Below are 22,827 nucleotides of genomic sequence, written 5' to 3' on the forward strand. Positions count from 1 at the left end.
CCCGACCCTGGGCAAGGGTGCCCGGGCTTCTGTCTCTAATCAGGAAGTGGCTCTGCCCTGCTCTCTGGCTCCTTTCAGCTGCTTAACCCATATACTGCTTGTACCTTACTAACACTTCCATATATTCTATGCTATCCTATCTCTAAGATGCCCCCCTCTACTCTAAACCCCTATGATCCTATACTATCCTTAAGCTTAAGCACAATACATAACAAATGCACCATTTTATAGTACATGACAATAACATTAAGAAGCCGCACATTACATTAATAAGTAATGAGGTGCCGCACACAATCCTGCGAGCAGTCAGTAGGGGACAGGAGGCACATGAGGGTCCCCGCCACCTCCTTACATATTATATACACATGTAATATAGATAAACTGTATTTGTCTATTTTTGTATTGCAGGTCGTGCTTCAAAGCAATGGTCCACACAGACCCTCAGCAAACCCACATTCATGGTGAAGAGGTAATCAATAGATGGTCAAAGAAACCTATAATGGTTTGTTTTTTGCAGTTCTGAATGACACCATTAATTTTAGCACATAATGTACTTGAAAGCAGGGGAAAAAAATTCTATGTGCAGTGGAAAGTTAAAAAATACACAATTCAACATTTTTATATTTACTGTGCCGAAAATAATGAGTCGGGAACGTGATTCTTCAAGTCGATTATGGAGATACCAAACTTAACATATATTAGTTTTTATTATTTTAATGGTGAAATGAAACAGTTCCATCAAAGTTTTTTTTTTTAATTCTTATTATATTGCAGTCATCATATTATGCAGTACTGTGTACTTACAATTGCTCATTTTGCCTTTCTACCCAGCTAATTCTTCCCTTTTCCATTAAGTCTATGACATCACCTCATTAATAACTAATGAGCTGATTCCTTCTGAGCTCTATGCAGAAACAGAAGGTCAATTTTCTCTGCACAGGTCATGAGTGGCTGCAAAAGTCTATGACGGGTGGGAGGAAGGAGCAGCTGGATCAGAAGGTGAAGAGGTGGACGATAAACGCAGGGACAAGAGACTTCCTGTTTCTACATAGACCAGAGAAAAGAGAAGAGTTAGCTGGGCAGAAAGGCGAAATGAGCAATTGTAAGTACAGTGTTATATAATACTAGATGGTGGCCCGATTCTAACGAATCGGGTATTCTAGAATATGGCCAGCGGGAGACCGACGTTCAAAAGATTGTCCAGGATGATCCACCATGATTGGCGATCTCACAGCGGGGCCCTGGTCGCTGCTGCGTGTCACACTGAGGCTAAGTACCCACATTGCAGAAATGCTGCGGAAATTTCCGCAACTCCCGCCGTGGGAAAAACGCATGCGAATTCGCATGCGTTTTCCTGCAAAAAAATGTGCTTTTCACCCAATTTTTGCGTGCAGAATTCAAGTGCATTCCAAACTATTTGAAGCATCGCTTGGAATGTGATTGACAGGTTGGTCACACTGGTTAAGCATAGTGTATGACAATTGTGATCAACTTTTTACTATTGATGCTGCCTATGCAGCATCAAAAGTAAAAGACAGAATGTAAAAAATAATAATAAAAAAAATTAAAAAAAGGTTATTCTCACTTTCCGACGGCCCCCGATCTCCTCTCCACGCTCCCGGCATCTTCCGGTCCCAGTAAAGCTTAGCGCGAAGGACCGGAGATGACGTCACTCTCGCGAGAGTGTTATATAATATGATGACTGCAATATGTTAGGCTACTTTCACACATCAGGTTTTCGGCGTCAGGCGCGATCCGGCGTCGTGCCGGAGCGCCGGATCCGGCAAATATTTCGTAAAACCGGATGTGACGGATCCGTTTTTCTGCCGGATCCGTTTTGTTCTTCACAGACAAAACCGGATCCGTCTCATCCGGTTCATCCGGTTTTTGTTCCGTTTTTTGACGGATTACGCCAGATCCGGTTTTTAAAATTGACCCTTGTGGCCTTCCGAACGGGATTGGCTACTGAAAAACTATATATAGCGTGTTCCTACAGCCCTTCTTTGACAGGTTGTAGAGGAGAAAGTGCAGGTTGGAGAGAAGAGCAAGTTACTGGCGAAGATGGATGTTGTGATTGGAAATATTTTGAAGAATTTGGCGGATTTTACAGCGGAGGCGAATCGATTGAGGGTGATTGTTCTGGAGAAGGAGAGAGCGAGACAGCAGCGCATCAGGCATCGTAGACGACGTTTGTGGATCCACCCCATCACAGCCAAGAGAATGACGCGTGGGGTCTATTCTACACTCTGCATGGACCTTAGACGAAACCCGGATAAATTTTTTGGATATGTTAGGATGAAAATGGAGAATTTTGATTACTTGGTGGAGCGCATTGCACACCTCATAAGAAAAGCGGACACCTATTGCCGCTTCTCCGTTTCACCCGCAGAGCGTCTGATGGTGACTTTAAGGTAAGCCACATTTATTGGATGTGATCGCATCAGAGCACACTTTCACTGCAATCTTGTTGGTGGTAGTTTGTATCTCCAAGTGTTATAGGTCAGTTTTGGTATGTAATGCTGTGATTTAAAACTAATTGATTGTTTTTTAATTCCCCACAGATTTCTTGCAACTGGAGAATCCCTTTCGTCACTGCATTTCCAGTACAGACTCGGGATTTCCACCATATCTGGAATTGTGAAGTACACATGCCGTGCACTGTGGGACTCCTTAGCTGAAGAGTTTTTACCAGAGCCCACAACAGAGAGGTGGATTGAAATTTCAGAAAAGTTTCAACAGATATGTCAGTTTCCCAACTGCTTGGACGCTGTGGATGGGAAACATATCCGCATTGTAAAGCCAGCCGGATCGGGATCGGAATATTTCAATTACAAGAAATATTTTTCCATTGTCCTCATGGCCATCGCTGACGCGGAATACAAATTTATTGCTGTTGATATTGGGGCCTATGGCCGCTCCAATGACTCTCAACTTTTCAAACTGTCTGCCATGGGGCGTAAACTGTATGGAAACACCTTCCAGTTCCCACCCCCTAGACCGCTGCCGCAAACATCTGGTCCACCTATGCCATTTGTCTGTGTAGGGGATGAAGCCTTCCAGCTGTCAGAACACCTTTTGAAACCGTACTCTAGCAGAGGATTGTCAAGAACAAAACGCATTTTTAATTACCGCCTCACAAGAGCAAGAAGAATGGTTGAATGTACCTTTGGTATTCTGACAGCCAAATGGCGGGTCCTATTGACTGCGATCAACCTCAAGACAGAAACTGTGGACGAGGTGATCAAAGCTTGCGTGGTACTCCACAATTTTGTTATCTGCAAGGAACCCATTTCCATTGAGGACACCTCTGAAGAAACCACCTTGCAAGATTACCATGACATTACCACTAGAAGTTCTGTGACGGTTTCAGTAATGAGGGACAATTTTGCACTATACTTTATGTCACCTCAAGGCAGAGTACACTGGCAGGATGACAGAGTGTGAAAGATTTGTGCCCTAACCAAACTTGTGTACCTTCTGGACCAACAGTATATACCTTTGCCAACCAAAGTTGGCTATCTTGTCATGGTCTTACTATTTTTAGCTTTAGGCCACAGGTGTGTACCTGGTTGTGTTTTATGCAAAGTATTTCACCTTTTAACAAAAGTTGTGTACATTGTTAGGAAATCACCAACAATAAACACAACTTTTTAGGTGAAATACTTTGCTTCAAACACAACCAGGAACACAACTGTGGCAAAAAGCTAAAATGTACCCACAGTTATATACCTGGTTTTGAATACCTTTTGACCTTTGAAATTATTTAACCTTTTTTTGTAAACATATTTCGCCGCAGAAAGAAATGAGAGACAACCATTGTAAAAGTAATTTAACTTTTATTTGAAATTTTTTTTTTTTTTGTAAAATGTTTTTAAAGTTAGTTAAAAAAACTTTTTGAATAAATGTTTGAAAACAAACAAATGGGCATTTTTATTAAAAAAAAAATTACAACTCGGTGTAGTGTGGGGTGGAAATACTGCTGGAGGGGCTGCGGGACACTTCGACACTGGGAGTGTGGAGAGAGGACTGGGATCGTGGTGGGGAAGGAACAGTTAGAGGTGAAGGTGTGGAAAAAGCTACAGAATGGGTGGACATGTGGGAGGCAGAAGAGGTGGTGGGCGGTGGAGTGGAGGGTTGGGCAGGGACTGTAGGAGCAGATGATGTTGATGGAAAGTTGTATGGGGAAGGAGTTTGGTACGGGGAAGGAGTTTGGTACGGGGCAGGTTGCTGGAAGTGGGGAGATGTCTGGTACTGGGGATGTTGCTGGTACTGGGGAGGTTGCTGGTACTGGGGAGGTTGCTGGTACTGGGGAGGTGGCTGGTGCTGGGGAGGTGGATGGTATGTAATAGGAGGGGGAGGATGGAAAGTGGCTGGAGGGGGTGCAGGTGGAGGAACTACTGTGGTGGGAGGAGGAGGTTGGGAGGTAACTTGCTGGAGAGCACCGTGGCATGAATGCATTACATGCATCTGCTGGGTAGGAGAGAGCGTTTCCATGCGCTCCACAACAGACCTGAAAAAGGTGTGGTTTGGCGAAGATCTTGCTTCTGAATGCATGGTTTGCAGAAGTGTCTTCACCTCCAGAATGCTGGAGTTGATCTGTTGAAAGCCTGCGGAGATTTGCTCTGACAAGACTTTTAGACAGTTCTGGAAAGATGCATTGAGATGCAAGAACTCTGGCGCATAAGTCTTTTTCTGACCCCTCTGCCGCTGCCGCCCAGTACCCGCAGGTGTACTAGAGGTGGCAGGGGCAGAAGGGTGGGGTAAAGGGAAAGCGATCTCCTCACCAGCAGCTTCATGTAATGTAGGCGGCCACGATGCTCCTGTGCTGGTGGATGGGACAGATGGGTCGAATGTGTGGGAAGGCTGGGAAGGTGCAGATGTACCGGGGCGGTCGAAGTGTCCCTCGGTGCCGGTCTCCTCAGGGATCGCCTCAGAAGGGTCCAACCGTGCAGGCTCCCGAGTGCTGCTCACCGTGCTGTGGAATAAAGAGAAAAAAAAACAATTAAAATAGTGACATGGTATGGCCCTGGCTGAAAAAAAAAAAGTTACATCTAAACATTTTTTTGTCACATGTGGTGTGTAATATTTACCTTCTGGTGACCATTGTATCCCGGAGGAACGACATGGCTTGTGCGTACTTGTACTTGCTCCTGCGTCCTCCAGATCCACTCGGGGCCCGCATCTCTTTATTGAACTCCTTCTTGAAACGATCCCTCACAGACCGCCACCGCTTCACAATTTCCTCCCCTGAAACGAGAAAGGACAAAGTGGTTAGTATACAACATCAGTGTTTCCCAAACTCCAGTCCTCATGGTCCACAGGGGTCATGTTTTCAGGATTTCCAAAGTAAATAGAAATCCTGAACACATGATCCGTGGGGACCACGAGGACTGGAGTTCGGGAAACACTGGTTTAAATCAAGCAACCGGTACTGTATATACTTACGCTCTTTAATCTGGGCCCGAGCATCGAGGTCCTCCCAGCGGCCCACAAGGAGCGAACAGATTTCCTCCCAGAGTCGTCGGGTAACGATAAGGTCAGCGTGGCGGCGGTCAGCCATATTCCAGAGCAGCTCCCTTTCTCTGACGAGATCGATGAGGTGGTCCACATCGATTCCTCCATCCTCACCGTCAGAGTCGGGAGCACGCTGTGAAGGCTGTTAAAGAAAAAGACAAAAATAACATAATTAGCCTCCACAAAAGAAATTAAATAAAAAGTACAAAAAAACAAAGCAAAAATATTTATACTTACACGCTGGTGACCGCCGCGTTGCTGTCGCCGACGACCCTGGGAGGCACTGCGAGGACCTCTTGGCCGAGCACCAGATTGGGAAGACTAGAGAAGAAAACAAAAAATGTTATGTCTTTGGATGTAGGCATTTGTTTGCTGTGTGTGGTCTGCAGAACATTGTTTTCTATGTGTTGTGTGTAGTGTGATGTTGTGTTTCTGCGTTTGATGCAAAAATCTTACCAATTGTGAGCCCACTCCAAGTGTCTGTCCACCCCTTCCTTCTTCTTCTGGGAGCTCCTCTTCATCTTGTGATTCCTGTTTTGAAATAAAAGGCAATGAATAGACATATATTACAGAGATGATGGATTTTGGAAATAAAAACTTACCGTCAAACGCTGACGATGCGAGGGAGGGCTCCCAGAAGAAGATGTGCTGTCTTCCTGATGGCCAGACTCCATGGCTGTGGGTGGTGTTGCTGCTGCCAGTGCTGCCATTGCTGCTGCTGCTGCTGCTGCATCTCTTGGGCGGCTGTTGAATAAAGAGAAACAAAGGGGCAATGAATATCTTGATATTCCATGGCCCTAGTTTGGAGGAATGGGGGATTTGATAATTACCATCTCTCATCTGCTGCTGGACTCCCCTCCCGTTGTTCAGCATGCTGCTCCATTTGGGGTGGTGGTGGTGGTGCTGATGGTGCTGCTGCAGATGTCGCCTGCCTTCTCCTGCACCTGGTTCTTGTCTTGGGTGGCATGATGGGTGTGGCTGAGGGTCCCACTGTCTTGCTTTTATATATGTGTCTTGTGGGCAGAGCTACTGAGCATGCTCAGACCAAAAAAAACGGATCCAGCCACCGGATCCGGCTGTCGCCGGATCAGGCGCATTGCGGCGCTCATAGGCTTTCACTGTGTGAAAAAGCCGGACATGCCGGATCCGGAGTGTCTGGCTTTTTCGCCGGAGACAAAAAACGCTACAGTAGCCGTTTTTTCCAGACGCCGGATCGCGACACATTGCCGGATCCGGCGAAAACCGGATGAAACGCATGGCCATCCGGCTCGATCCGGCTCTAATGCAAGTCAATGGTGGGGAAACCGGATCCGGCATTGCATTTCGCCGGATCCGGTTTTTGTCAAAAGCGCCGGATCGCGCCTGACGGCGAAAACCTGATGTGTGAAAGAGGCCTTAAGAGGATATAAACATTGATGGAGTGAGTGCTACTTTAAAAAAAATTCTGGCTTGTGTCATTATTTTTCAGGACTCAAAAAACTTTTTCTTAGCTTTCTTTTATTGAAGCTGTGTAAAGGCGTGTATTTTATGTGCAGATCTATAGTTTTTATTGGTAGTATTTTGTAACATTCTCTATTGCAATTTTTGAGCGAGGTGCATCAATAACATGGCCAAATTAGTTCAGAGACTAAAACAGTTGGACTTAACTATTTTCGTGGCGCGGTTTGCTTTCCTTTTTTGGTGGAGATTTATGGCCTGTAATAAATCTGCCTGTTTCGCACTAAGCCATTTCATGCCTGTGCCTACCGCAACTGCTGTCAGAGAGGGGAACCCCTACAGGGTAGTCTTCTTTTGATAAGTTGACAGCAAATCACTGGGATATACCGTGCTATCACTTCATAACTGGTGGTGGTCTATGACCTTTAAGACCCCCACTCAGGTTACGGACTGGGGCTGAAATTCAGTCCTGGCATTTGAAATAACACAGGCCCATGAACTAGATGGGATATATTACTACTAATATTACCCTGGATGGAGGAAAGGAAGATTTACTACAAGACCAATATCTCTAATGATACCCGTGGCCTGCTGGGGTAAGTGATGGAGTCGGCAACTTTGTGCTCCATCACAACTCTTAACAGTATGGGTGTCTTGAGAAAACCGATTCTGTTAACAACGTGGCAGACAAGGCAGCCCACGACCAGACAGGCCCTTCTGGCATTTGCCAGATTTGCCAGATGGCCAGTCCGGCCTTGCCCCCACTGATCCTAAGGATGTAGAAGCTTCATCACTGTTCTAGTCCTCAGAAGGTTTTACTGATTTTATTTTTTTTACAGCCTAGCCAGAATATGATTGAGCCAACTGCAGTTCCCTGCACAGCCAAGTGTCCGGGAGCTGCACGGTGCAGACAGGAAAAAAAATGGTCTATGCCATTCGCTTTACTTTATTTTGCTAGGAGCCTTCTTATTTCGAGCATCTGCTGTAGCACTTCCAGACTCGTTAATATATGAGCCAGGACATAGTCACACAGTCATATTCCACAAGCCTCAGGGCTCGAGCACATTGCCGTATTTCATGACCAATTATGATCTGATAAAACATTGGATCGCACTCGGACCAATGTTAGTCTATGAGACGGTGCAAATGTCCGGTCTTTTTTCCGAATAGAGCCGGTTTGAGGTAATAATTGCAGAATGCCCGAGATTGATGAGTTTGATCTGATATTCAGATTGCACTCAGCCTAGCAAGTCGACGTGTGCATGGAAAACATCGGGCTGCACTCGGATGACAGGATGGAGAAGATGGAGAGAATCAGATCACACTTTGCTGACTCTGATCAGCGTTTGATCAGAGTATCATTAGCATAATCAACCCAATTCAGTCAGATAAGAGAGTCTACGGCCGACGGGACAGACAAGCCCTTAGCTAGAAATAATAGAAAATTTGATGCAGACTGATCTATAGAAGAATTTCCACACTGCCAGATGTATAAAACCAGCACAAAAAAGATGACTGTGCATCAAAAAAAAAAGAAAATGACTATGGACTAAGTATAAGCTAATGATTACTCTCTCAGCATTAGTTGTCAGCGCTTTGCATCATAAAAATAAAATAGTTAATCCTATATCTTGCAAAATAGATGTGTGCCTTTACAAATCTATCATAATCTGGCGACGTTCTATGACCAAGTGATTAGATTCTCATTATTGTCTATGAGAGTAGCTGCCCATTTTGGAGGCAAAGGAACCTTCTATCCTAGCTAATTAACATTCCTTTGGGAGGGGAGGGGGGAGGAAGGAGCTAGTGTAGTGTTACAAGCTGTGAATGAAGATGCAGGCAGGGGGAAGGAAAGGGGGGGCGAATCTACAGCGTGTGTGAGTGTGACTAGAAGAGTCTGGAATGTTCCAGAAATAGTAATAATCAGGGCAATCTTACGTCATATTTTACATCATCGTTCCAGCCAGTTTCTTTAAACCTCATGATTCTCATTTGGTGTGACACGCACTGTGAGCTGTGAGGTCTTATATAGACAGGTGTGCGCCTTTACTGATCAAGTCCTATCAGTTTAATTAAACACAGCTGGACTCCAATGAAGGAGTAGAACCATCTCAAGGAGGATCACAAGGAAATGGACAGCATGTGACTTATATATGAGTGTCTGAGCAAAGGGTCTGAATACTTATGACCATGTGATATTTCAGTTTTTCTTTTTTAATAAATTTGCAAAAATGTCTACATTTCTTTTTCTTTTCAGTCAAGATGGGGTGCAGGGTGTACATTAATGAGAAAAAAATGAACTTTTTTGAATTTACCAAATGACTGCAATGAAACAAAGAGTGAAAAATTTAAAGGGGTCTGAATACTTTCCGTACCCACTGTAGATAAATAATGTATAGAAAAAGATAAAATAACATGAAAACAAACAAAAAAAAGTCTTTCCTGAAAAATCAGTTCTATTTAGGACAGAGAGGGAGGAGGGAGATGCAGCTGCAATACCTCTGTGCTTGTGAAAGTAGCTATAAAGCTGTGTGTATGGGAAAATGCAGAGGTACAGAAGTACGAGATGTGTAAGCAGCAGGTAAAGATGCAATATGCCCACAAAGAGTCAACATTCCTCACTGCATTTTATCTAATTCACATCTCCTGCTGCCTAAAATGTTTTTATTAATTTTCTCTCTTTTTTTTTATTTTACAGGAAAAACAAGATTTTGAACCTTATGTGACCTACACCCAAAAAGAGAATGCTATTTATTGCATGGCAACAGAATTTGTTGCCCTTGATGTTTCTGACTCTGCCCAGGTCACAGACCATGCCCGCAACACTCTGCCATAGAAGTCAATGAACATCAGACTATTGTTTTCTATAAGCATCAATGCCATAAAGAGAACCTGACAAAAATATGAATATTTTATTTAGTGTAAATGCCGCTGTTCTCCTGAGCCCGGTGTTGCAGTTTTTTTTCTTTGTGTGTCTTTTAACTCCTGAATTATGGCCCCATTCTTCCTTGTATATAAATCTTGTCTTTTTAACCAAGTTGGCAAGAAGACACCCACAGAGAAAAGGTGAAGACCACTCCCACTTGTCTAAAAAGACTAGATTTTATTTACAGGAACAGAGAGGCGAAGAAACAAAGGAAAAACAGCAACGGATTCAGGAGAACAGTGACATTTATACCAAATAAAAAACAAAAACATTTTTATGAAAAGTGACCTTCCTTTTTGATAACTGATAAAGTTTGACCTATAAAGGACTGGAAGAATATTTTAGATGTTGCCTTAAAAAGATATTCTGTCAGTCATAAGTTTTCCAGTTTTTAAGACTACAAACCTGCTTTTGTGAGACATGCTGAAAAATTGAAAAATTTCCTGATATTGTTTGGGGGCGTGTACTTCTTCCCCTGCATGATGTTGACAAATCATAAACAGGAGGCATCATGCAGGGGAGAAAATATCTTCAGCAGGGCTGAGTGTACTTACACCTTCAGATTTCCTCCTATGGCAGTCAGTGTGGGGGGAGGGTAAACTGGTGAGCTGACAGCCCTGTAAGAGGAGATGGGCAGCTGCAGAGGTGTTTGTAATCACACTCGGCTGTGCTATACTACACAGTATGTGAAGAGATCAGAGCTGAGAGGAGGGCTGCTTATCCTTACATGTCACAGCAGAAAGACTGTTTTTCTAACATTCTTGGGGCATTTTTTTCCACTGCATGACGCCTCCTGTTTATGATTCATCAACATCATGCAGGGGTTAAAGTACACACCCCCTAAGATAATTCTGGGGAAAGGTCCTCTTTTGAAAATTTAGATTTTTTTTATATCTGAAAGTTTTTTAATTTTCTTTCTATCTATGGATTTTGAAAGCTATAACTTTTTAATCCATCGACCAAGGGCTTTTAATTGTATTGGTTATAACCTCATTTATGGTGTGGGAATGTTACTCACTTGGGTGCGTCGGGAGTCAAAACAGGAAGCACTTCTTATTTAAGTGTCCATGTGGGTTATTGCTGATTCATAAACCAGCCTTACACTAAAGAAAAATTGAACAGCCTTCAGTGCAGTCAAAACGAAGTAAACTGTTCTTTGACAAAGTCTAATGTGAACCAGTCCTGATCACACTGGCTTGACATCATCCAGTATACCGGCTCAGTCTGTATATAAGACACAGGAGGCCTTCTCCTTCCACACACAGACCATGTGTCAAACAACGGACGCAGTCTTATCATGTTAACCACACCCAAAGGTGGGGTATGTGGGCAGCCAGACTCGCCCATAATAATAATATTAATCTTTATTTTTATATAGCGCTAACATATTCCGCAGCGCTTTACAGTTTGCACACATTATCATCGCTGTCCCCAATGGGGCTCACAATCTAAATTCCCTATCGGTATGTCTTTGGAGTGTGGGAGAAAACCAGAGAACCCAGAGGAAACCCACGCAAACACTGGGGCCAGCCCATCTCTCGGGTTGCCCATAAAACCTGGCACAGATGCACCAAACAATCCTCTTAGTGTTATGTGCACTAGAGCAAAACTCCAGGATTACATCACAGAGGACAACCACCTCTGTGATATACACCTCCCATCAACTATGTGCCCGGTAGCTGCCTTACAATGGGTATGAGTAAAGAATTGTACAGGTTTTATTTTTATTTTTTTTGAAAGGGTGAAAAAACAGTAATTCTATCATTACTTTCTTTTGGACTGCATTTAATGAGCGGTTTTGCATCAAATTCATATCGTTTTTTATGTTTTACTGTTCTTAGTAGCAAAATACTGCTTTTTGTTTAGTGACTTGTAGTTATTTTTGTCTCATTTTGAGGTACATACAACGTAATTGCTTTTTATTCCACAGTATTTTACGGAGCATTTCTAGCATTAATTTTTAGTTAAACAGGTTTTCCCAGAATCGTTTCTTCAGGAGCTCACTATTCCCCTGCTTCTCGACTTCCTACTTTTCTGGAGGTGGTGCATTTCTGATGATTTACAGTTCGGGACTACAGCATCTGAACATGAGCTTCTGGCCCAAACTGTGCACTCTGTCATATCACAAGCAGAGGCAGGGCAGGGACACTGAAGATGGCAGAATTCAGCCATCTGGCCAGTTTCAACACAACAATTGCTGTCTTCATAGTAAACATAGTGAAAGAAATCGACTGCCTCAGTGGTACCCTTGACAAGAAGCTGTAAAATTAAAGATCCCAGGTTACTTGAGAATGGAAAGGATTTTTAATAAGAGGTAAATTGCAAAGTTGACTGTTTTTACAAGCACGTTGCTGTTCAGGTTCACTCATCTCTATTCATTAAATCTCATTTGCCATTAAAAACTTGTTGGCACTGCACAACTGTAGAGTGAAATACGGAGCAGCCTCCACTTATTTAGCTGCTGAGAGGTCATGGTCGCAGTCAACGAAACTAAATACTCCAAAAAGTAATATATTGCACAGCTGCAGCAGTGAAGAAGATGAGTGTAGGAATATTGGAATAATGCAGAACTCAACTAATAGGGGAGATAGAGAAGGGGGAGTTTTTGCAGCAGTGTCAGTGTGATTGATCAGTGATATGGTATAGTTGTTATGTCACCTGTTGTATACAATCTTCAATTATATATTTGTAATTAATTCTTAATGCACTAGAAATCAATAGCAAGTCAGCACAATATATTTTACAGATTTGTTTTCTAAAATTAACGTTAGTTGGAGACAGTGTGCTTATGTGTTGATTTTTATAAAATACTGTACTGAGTTTTTTTAAATTTCTTGTGCAATACTTTTTGTAAAGGGAAATGATTGTTTTTAAAGTTACAAAAGAAAATTCCCCAAAATCCTGACAATTAACAGTGACTACATCATACTTTGTGTATGTCGAAAGCAATCTGTTTTACTAGTCAAATTTTACTCGACACACCAACACAGCACCCTATTGCAGATGTTGTACAAACTTTAACAGACAAGGCAGTGTAAAAGAAAAAAAAAAGATACTGTAGCTAAGAATGTGGGCATAGCAGCAGACGCGTCACCACCAACACCGGCCTAGCATCGACCTTACGGGCAATAGTGCTACCAAATCCAAGTCCTTTGCCTCTGGCAAGCGTATTGTGAGGAAGTGGAGGACGTTATTGAATAATAGGGATAATAAGTAATAATAATGGGGGGATAATTTTTGGACCTTTTTTAAATTTAGAAAGCATGAAAAGTCTGTCAATGCACTGTGGGCTTTTGATTAATACTGGGTTAGTATCCATTTCTGTGGTGGATTCAGTTTGACAATACTAAGACCGTGTTTGTGCTAACGAGCTCGAAAAAGATTGGAGAGAGTCCTCGAAGCCCATGTTTCAATGACTTTTAGGGGCAATTGGAGTCATTCTTTTCTTGCAATATGCAGCAAATCAATTTGCTGCAAATAAAACTTTGAGGAAAAATTCCTTGAACCTTGTGAAATCAAATTTCAATAGACTCGATCATCTCTAGTTAATAAACTTATGGATTGTAATGAATGTGAGGATATTGTATATTTATGGGGTGTTTTACTGTTTTAGAATTTTAATATTTATTTGAAAATTATTATTTAAAAAATGTTTCTAATTTGAAATTATTTTAATTAGCATTTATTTTAACATTAGGTAAATTTTATGGATAAGGATTTCTACATTCAAATGCAGAGTAATAAAACTATATGATCCTACAAAATGGCTTTATTTGCAATTACTATAATACCTTGATAATTGCTGTATATCAACGGAATATATGTAAAATGTTTATTGACAAAATGGAAGTTCGCTGACGTCCAATCAGCAGGCTAGAAATTTAGAGGTCCATGAAGATTTAAGTTCACACAAACTAAGAGGCTTCAGCCAAACCTTAACAACAATGCCATAAGATTATCCCTCCTACACCAAATCTTATAGCAGGTGGCTGACGTTCCCCTAAAAATCACCAAAGACTTGCCAATCTGATGCCAGATAGAGAAGTGGGATCCGTCACTGCACAGAGCACATCTCCTCAAGAGTCCAGTGGTGGCGGCTTTACACCGCTCCATCCGAGTGGAGTCAGCTGAGCGTTGCTGATTTTTCTATTCTCTACTCCTCAGCACTCGCCCCCCCCCCCCGCTCTGTAACATTACGGTGTCTCCACTTCATGGCTGAGTTGCTGCGGTTCCTTCCACTTCTCAATAATATCACTCACAGGTGATGGGGTAAGATTCAGGAGGAAGAAATATCATGACCGGACACGTTAGGCTGGTTTCACACTTGCATTTTTTTTTCCTATACTTTACATGCGCGCGCATACACATGCGTTTGTACGCGTTTGTATGCGCATGCGTTTTTTTGTAGTGTGCGCTCGGGCACACAAAATGCATCCTATTGCATTTTTTGTGTGTCCGACTTGTCCCAAAAAAGCGCATGCGCACGCAATACGTTTTTTTTCACCCAAACACCCATTATAGTCTATGGGTGCGCTGACGTGCGCATGCGTTTTTTTAAAAAAAACTCACTCAAAACCGCAAAAAAACGCACACAAACGCATGATGCGGTTTTTTATGTGCGTTTGCATTGCGCACGGTGCGCAGCGCAAAAAAACTCAAGTGTGAAAGTAGCCTTACCCTTGTGGCTCCTCTTACAGGACCGCGCTGGTGTCAGTGAGCTGTGGCCCACCAGATATTATACGCAAGGGTTCGTGGGGCCAGATGCTAAGCATATCACTGGTATCACTGGTATGGGCGGTGGTCAGATGTTACATAGCGGGGATCAGGGACCTGAAGTTATACAACGGGGGGTAAAGGGCTCAATGTTATACACTAGGGATGAGGGACCGGGAGGCTACACATCAGGGTGCAATGAGGCCTGATGTTATACACCAAGGGGTGAAGGGACTGAGACCTGCATTCAGCGATTAAGACTTGTGTCCAAAATACTTTTCTCTGTTTTGTGTAAATATAAATGAATAGATATGACACAGTTAAGAGTAAAACCACAAAACCTGAACTCTGCGCCTACAAAGAAAAGAAGCGTGTGCGCAGAAAGAAAAATATTAAGCTGAATAATTCACTACAATATTCAAAAACACTTGGAACAAAGGACGGCGGCATCATAGTTTTTAGATCATTTAGATGTTTCTATGGTTACTGAAATACAATTATCAGAATTTCATACATTTTTAAACTTTTATTGAAAAATGCATCAAATTAATGTAAAGTCTCAATAGTTCCAGTGTTGACCCTTATTTTTGACGACTTCAGCCATCCGCACTGGGCAGCGATTGCAGCTTCTGGGCCAAATCCTGACTGACATGTGGTAAATACATCAGTTTTTCAAGTTCTTCACAATGTCGGTATTTTTATTTGTCCTCTCACTCGTTGAGGTTTGGCCGAAGGTTCTCAATAGGATTACGATCTGGGGAATTTCCTGTCATGGCGTTAAAGGCTATGTGCCCAGAAAATTTCTGCTTCAAAAACGGACTCCTTCCCAGAAAATGTGCGTTTTTGATGCGTTTTTTTTCCGCGCGTCTTCTGGACTCATAGGAAATAGCTAAAAACGCAGACTTTTCCGCAAAATTAATGAGCATGCTGCGTTTTTAACCGCTAAGCATTTCCTATGCGGAAAAAAACACATCCATTGGCACAAAAAGGCCAAAATGCATTAAAAGGAATGGGATGCTTATTTGAAGCGTTTTTGAAGCGGTTTGACCCCGAAAAACGCTTACGTGGGCACACAGCCAAAATGTCAAGATTTTGTTCACTGAGCCACATGGTTATTACTTTGCCTCGTGACATGGTCTCCATCATGCTGGAAAAAGAATTGTTCATTACCATCTCCTGGATAGATGGGAGAAGAAATAGAAAAAAATACCAATTCTGCTATGGTTCAACAATTTATACTTTTAATTTGCTGCACAAATAAAGTATTTTCTTTATTCTGTGGGTTGGCACAATTATGGTGATACCAAATTAATTTTGATTTGTTCATGTATTTTTTCTTTTTTACAATAAATATTCTGTATGGAAAAAATAAATATATACAAGTGTATATATATATATATACAGTGGGGAAAAAAGTATTTAGTCAGTCAGCAATAGTGCAAGTTGCACCACTTAAAAAGATGAGAGGCGTCTGTAATTTACATCATAGGTAGACCTCAACTATGGGAGACAAACTGAGAAAAAAAAATCCAGAAAATCACATTGTCTGTTTTTTTTTCATTTTATTTGCATATTATGGTGGAAAATAAGTATTTGGTCAGAAACAAAATTTCATCTCAATACTTTGTGATATATCCTTTGTTGGCAATGACAGAGGTCAAACGTTTTCTGTAAGTCTTCACAAGGTTGCCACACACTGTTGTTGGTATGTTGGCCCATTCCTCCATGCAGATCTCCTCTAGAGCAGTGATGTTTTTGGCTTTTCGCTTGGCAACACGGACTTTCAACTCCCTCCAAAGGTTTTCTATAGGGTTGAGATCTGGAGACTGGCTAGGCCACTCCAGGACCTTGAGCCACTCCTTCGTTGCCCTGGCGGTGTGCTTTGGATCATTGTCATGTTGATAGACCCAGCCACGTTTCATCTTCAATGCCCTTGCAGATGGAAGGAGGTTTGCACTCAAAATCTCACGATACATGGCCCCATTCATTCTTTCATGTACCCGGATCAGTCGTCCTGGCCCCTTTGCAGAGAAACAGCCCCAAAGCATGATGTTTCCACCACCATGCTTTACAGTAGGTATGGTGTTTGATGGATGCAACTCAGTATTCTTTTTCCTCCAAACACGACAAGTTGTGTTTCTACCAAACAGTTCCAGTTTGGTTTCATCAGACCATAGGACATTCTCCCAAAACTCCTCTGGATCATCCAAATGCTCTCTAGCAAACTTCAGACGGGCCCGGACATGTACAGGCTTAAGCAGTGGGACACGTCTGGCACTGCAGGATCTGAGTCCATGGTGGCGTAGTGTGTTACTTATGGTAGGCCTTGTTACATTGGTCCCAGCTCTCTGCAGTTCATTCACTAGGTCCCCCCGCGTGGTTCTGGGATTTTTGCTCACCGTTCTTGTGATCATTCTGACCCCACGGGGTGGGATTTTGCGTGGAGCACCAGATCGAGGGAGATTATCAGTGGTCTTGTATGTCTTCCATTTTCTAATTATTGCTCCCACAGTTGATTTCTTCACTCCAAGCTGGTTGGCTATTGCAGATTCAGTCTTCCCAGCCTGGTGCAGGGCTACAATTTTGTTTCTGGTGTCCTTTGACAGCTCTTTGGTCTTCACCATAGTGGAGTTTGGAGTCAGACTGTTTGAGGGTGTGCACAGGTGTCTTTTTATACTGATAACAAGTTTAAACAGGTGCCATTACTACAGGTAATGAGTGGAGGAAAGAGGAGACTCTTAAAGAAGAAGTTAGAGGTCTGTGAGAGCCAGAAATCTTGATTGCTTGTTTCTGACCAAATACTTATTTTCCACCATAATATGCAAATAAAATGAAAAAAAAACAGACAATGTGATTTTCTGGATTTTTTTTTCTCAGTTTGTCTCCCATAGTTGAGGTCTACCTATGATGTAAATTACAGACGCCTCTCATCTTTTTAAGTGGTGGAACTTGCACTATTGCTGACTGACTAAATACTTACCACGCTTTTCTGATTGGTCATGCCTGGCGACCAATCAGCGATATCGGCGCGGAATTTAACCCTCACTCACAGCGCGCCGCGCTGCAGATCTCCCGACAGTTGCCGCGGGTCAACTCCTGCCGCACATTGCATTATTCTTAACTCTGGAGAGGGCGCGCTGTAGTGACGTCATCGCACCCCTTGTCCTGAGATGTCAGAGAGTCACAAGACGTGGAAGAGACCGGAGCTGTGGAGGAACAGAGAGAGGTTAGTATTTCAAGCAGTTTAAAGCATTAAAGGTAGGAAAAAAAATTGGCATTTTAACAGGAGTGTGTATATATATATATATACAGTATATATATATATATATACACTGCTCAAAAAATAAAGGGAACACTTCCATTTGCAACAGGCTGTTTGTGTTCCCTTTATTTTTTTGAGCAGTATATATATATATATATATATATATATATATACATACACAGTATATATTATATATATATATATATTTACAGTCATGGCCAAAAGTATTGACACCCCTGCAATTCTGTCAGATAATATTCAGTTTCTTCCTGAAAATGATTGCAAACACAAATTCTTTTGGTATTATTATCTTCATTTAATTTGTCTTAAATGAAAAAACACAAAAGAGAATGAAGCAAAAAGCAAAACATTGATCATTTCACACAAAACTTGGTAGCACAACCTTTAGCCAAAATAACTGCGACCAACCGCTTCCGGTAACCATCAATGAGTTTCTTACAATGCTCTGCTGGAATTTTAGACCATTCTTCTTTGGCAAACTACTCCAGGTCCCTGATATTTGAAGGGTGCCTTCTCCAAACTGCCATTTTTAGATCTCTCCACAGGTGTTCTATGGGATTCAGGTCTGGACTCATTGCTGGCCACCTTAGAAGTCTCCAGTGCTTTCTCTCAAACCATTTTCTAGTGCTTTTTGAAGTGTGTTTTGGGTTATTGTCCTGCTGGAAGACCCATTACCTCTGAGGTAGACCCAGCTATCTCACACTGGGCCCTAAATTATGCTGCAAAATTTGTTGGTAGTCTTCTGACTTCATAATGCCATGCACACGGTCAAGCAGTCCAGTGCCAGAGGCAGCAAAGCAACCCCAAAACATCAGGGAACCTCCGCCATGTTTGACTGTAGGGACCATGTACTTTTCTTTGAATGCCTCTTTTTTTCTCCTGTAAACTCTATGTTGATGCTTTTGCCCTAAAAGCTCTACTTTTGTCTCATCTGACCAGAGAACATTCTTCCAAAATGTTTTAGGCTTTTTCAGGTAAGTTTTGGCAAACTCCATCCTGGCTTTGTTATGTCTCGGGGTAAGAAGTGGGGTCTTCCTGGGTCTCCTACCATACAGTCCCTTTTCTTTCAGATGCCGACGGATAGTACGGGTTGACACCGTTGTACCCTCGGACTGCAGGGCAGCTTGAACTTGTTTGGATGTTAGTGGAGGTTCTTTATCCAACATCCGCACAATCTTGCATTGAAATCTCTTGTCAATTTTTCTTTTCCGGCCACATCTAGGGAGGTTAGCCACAGTGCCATGGGCTTTACACTTCTTGATGACACTGCGCACGGTAGACACAGGAACATTCAGGTCTTTGGAGATGGACTTGTAGCCTTGAGATTGCTCATGTTTCCTCACAATTTAGTTTCTCAAGTCCTCAGACAGTTCTTTGGTCTTCTTTCTTTTCTCCATGCTCAATGTGGTACACACAAGGACACAGGACAGAGGTTGAGTCAACTTTAATCCATGTCAACTGGCTGCAAGTGTGATTTAGTGATTGCCAACACCTGTTAGGTGCCACAGGTAAGTTACAGGTGCTGTTAATTACACAAATTAGAGAAGCATCACATGATTTTTCGCACAGTGCCAATACTTTTGTCCACCCTCTTTTTTATGTTTGGTGTGGAATTATATCCAATTTGGCTTTAGGACAATTCTTTTTGTGTTTTTTCATTTAAGACAAATTAAATGAAGATAATAATACTAAAGAATTTGTGTTTGCAATCATTTTCAGGAAGAAACTGAGTATTATCTGACAGAATTGCAGGGGTGTCAATACTTTTGGCCATGACTGTATATATATATATACAGTGTGGAAAATAAGTATTTGATCCTCTGCCGATTTTGTAAGTTTTCCCACCTACAAAGAATGGAGAGATCTGTAATTTCTATCTTAGTTACACTTCACCTCTTTGAGACAGAATCTGAAAATAAAACCTGAAAATCACAGTTTGAATTTTATATAATTAATTTGCATTTTATTGCATGAAATAAGTATTTGATACAATAGAAAACAGAGCTTAATATTTGGTCCAGAAACCTTTGTTTGCAATTACGGAGGTCAGACGTTTCCTGTAATTCTTGACCAGGTTTGCACACAATGCAGCAGGAATTTTGGCCCCCTCCTCCATGCAGATCTTCTCCAGATCTTTCAGTTTTCGGGGCTGTTGCTGGACAACATTGATTTTTCGCTCCCTCCAAATATTTTTTATTGGGTTCAGGTCTGGAGACTGGCTAGGTCACTCCTGGACCTTGAAATGCTTCTTACGGAGCCACCCCTTGGTTGCCCTGGCTGTGTGTTTCGGGTCATTGTCATGTTGGAAAACCCAACCAGGACCCATCTTCAATGCTCTTACTGAGAGAAAGAAGTTGTTGGCCAAAATCTTGTGATACATGACCCCATCCATCCTTCCTTCCTTCAATATGGTGCAGTCGTCCTGTCCTCTTTGCAGAAAAACACTCCCAAAATATGATGTTCCTCCCACCATGCTTCACGGTGGGATGGTGTTCTTGGGGTTGTACTCATCCTTCTTCTTCCTCCTCCAAACATTCTTACTGGAGTTGATACCTAAAAGTTATATTTTAGTCTCATCTAACCACATGACCATCTCCCATACCTCCTCTGGATCATCCAGATGGTCATTAGCAAACTTAAAACAGCCTGGACATGTTCTGGCATGAACAGGGAGACCTGGCGTGGACTGCAGGACTTTACTCCATAGTGTGTTACTATCGGTAATGTTTGAGTCTGTGGTCCAAGTTCTCTTCAGGTCATTGACCAGATCCTCCTGTGTCGTTCTAAGCTGATTTCTGACCTTTCCCAGAATTATCCTTACCCTATGAGGCGTGATCCTGCATGAAAAACCCCAGACTGAGGAGGATTGACAATCATCTTGTGTTGTTACCTTCTCACCAGGCTGCTTGCCTATTGTCCTGTAGCCCATGCCAGCCCTGTGCAGGTCTACAATTTTGTCCCTGGTGTCCTTAGACAGTGCTTTGGTTTTGGCCATGGTGGAGAGGTTGGAGTGTTATTGATTGTGTGGACAGGTGTCTTTTATACAGGTAACGAGTTCAAACAAATGCAATGAATGCAGGCAATTAGTGCAAAGTAGGAGGTCTCTTACAGAAAAACTGACAGGTCTGTGAGAGCCAGAATTCTTGCTCGTTGGTCGGTGATCAAATACTTATTTCATACAATAAAATGCAATTTGATTATTTAAAAATCATTCAATGTGATTTTCTGTTTTATAATTTTAGATTCAGTCTCTCATAGGTGAAGTGTACCTAAGAAAAAAATTATAGAATTGGCGCTATATACCGTAAATTCTCGTGCATAAGCAGAGATTTTCAGCACATTTTTTGTGCTGAAAATGCCCCCTCGGCTTATACTCGAGTCAGAAACCAGATGGGCGAGGAGAAGCGGCGGCAGGAGCCGGTGGCTGGGACATCATACTCACCCTGCTGTGTCATCGCTGAACGTCCCCTGCATCCGCTCATTAAGGTCATGAATATGGACGCGACTCCACTCCCATAGGCATGGCGTCCATATTCAAGACCTTAATGAGCAGTACCATGTGACCACTCCATGCAGGAAGAAGCTGTCAGCACTGGGACAACGGCGGATGCAGGGGACGTTCAGCGATGACACAGCAGGGTGAGTATGGATGGGAGGCGCAGGGAGGAGGACGGGGGAGGATGGGAGAGCACAGAGGAGGACGGGGAAGCACGGAGGAGGATGGGGGAGCAGGGAGGAGGATGGAGGAGGATGGGAGAGCACAGAGGAGAATGGGGGAAGCAGGGAGGAGGACGGGGGAGGATGGGAGAGCACAGAGGAAGACGGGGGAAGCACGGAGGAGGATGGGGGGAGCAGGGAGGATGGGGGGAGCACTGAGGAGGACGGTAGAGGATGGGGAGCACAGAGGAGGACGGGGGAAGCACGGAGGAGGATTGGGGGGAGCATGGAGGAGGTCCGGGGGAGGACAGGGGAAGAAAAGAGGAGGACAGGGAGCATGGTGCAGGATAGGGAGAGCACTGAGGAGGATGGGGGTGCACTGACGAACATGGAGGAGCATGGGGGAGGACAGGGAGCTGAGTCATACATAGAAGGATGGGACGGGGGAGCCGAGCCGTGCATACTGGGAGGGGGGAGAGCCACCCAGAGCAGGACAGGGATGAGGGGACAATGCTTATACTCGAGTCAATAAGCTTACCCAGCTTTCCGTGGCAAAATTAGGGGGCTCGGCTTATACTCAGGTCAGTTTATACTCGAGTATATACGGTAAGTGAGTTAAATAAATACTTATTTTCCACATTATATATATAAATATATTTAAAGTAATTATAAGGCTAGGAAAAACTAATGGCGCAAAACTTAAAACTACCGACCTTATACCTTTAACCACACAGTATCGCATATTTCCGCTTCTATTACATGAATTCAATTTAGACTGTGCTATATACTGCGTAGTGTATACAATACAGGGTACGACACATTATAGCGATTCATGTTCAGAGATTAATTGAAGAAAAAGTGTTTGCCAAGTAGAAAATCTTTTCTTGGCACTTTTTATGCTTTTCTGTGCAGTTTTAAAAAAAAGATTCAGAGAAAAGGGAATTGCTGACAAATGTCATCTTTTTTTTTTCTATTAAACAAGGAAGAACAGCAAAATAATAAAATTCAGTCACAATTATAAATAATAAATAATAATAATAAAAAATCTTCTAAATCTGCATGACATGATTTGATATTTCCACAATTTTTTTAACGGCTGCATCTTATTATTATTAAATCAGACCATTTTTTTTTGTTATCTTACCATTTTGTGGAATATAACATATTTATAGGAAATAACAATCGACAGAATAGAAATATACATTTTAATAGCTAACCTATCTCCAAGAGAAAGGGGTCAGTTTAGCTAATAAAATAAGCAGTCACCACATCCTTCACAGCTGTCGGGCTGCTGCAA

General features: G+C 42.5%; 1 protein-coding gene across 1 annotated transcript in view; it reads left to right on the top strand.

Annotated features, from left to right (window-relative positions):
* Positions 1–13,628, top strand: part of LOC141091522 (cell surface glycoprotein CD200 receptor 1-like) — a 49,957-nt gene extending 36,329 nt beyond the window's left edge. Inside the window, exons 5-6 of the mRNA XM_073577155.1 lie at positions 409–469; positions 9,650–13,628. Coding sequence (XP_073433256.1) covers positions 409–469; positions 9,650–9,787 — 199 coding nt within the window. The 3' untranslated portion in view covers positions 9,788–13,628. The remainder of the gene's footprint in view (positions 1–408; positions 470–9,649) is intronic.
* The last annotated feature ends 9,199 nt before the right edge of the window (positions 13,629–22,827 follow it).

Source organism: Dendrobates tinctorius, unplaced genomic scaffold (genome assembly GCF_039654945.1).
Source record: "Dendrobates tinctorius isolate UK_male_01 unplaced genomic scaffold, ASM3965494v1 ptg000054l, whole genome shotgun sequence".
Taxonomy (NCBI): domain Eukaryota; kingdom Metazoa; phylum Chordata; class Amphibia; order Anura; family Dendrobatidae; genus Dendrobates; species Dendrobates tinctorius.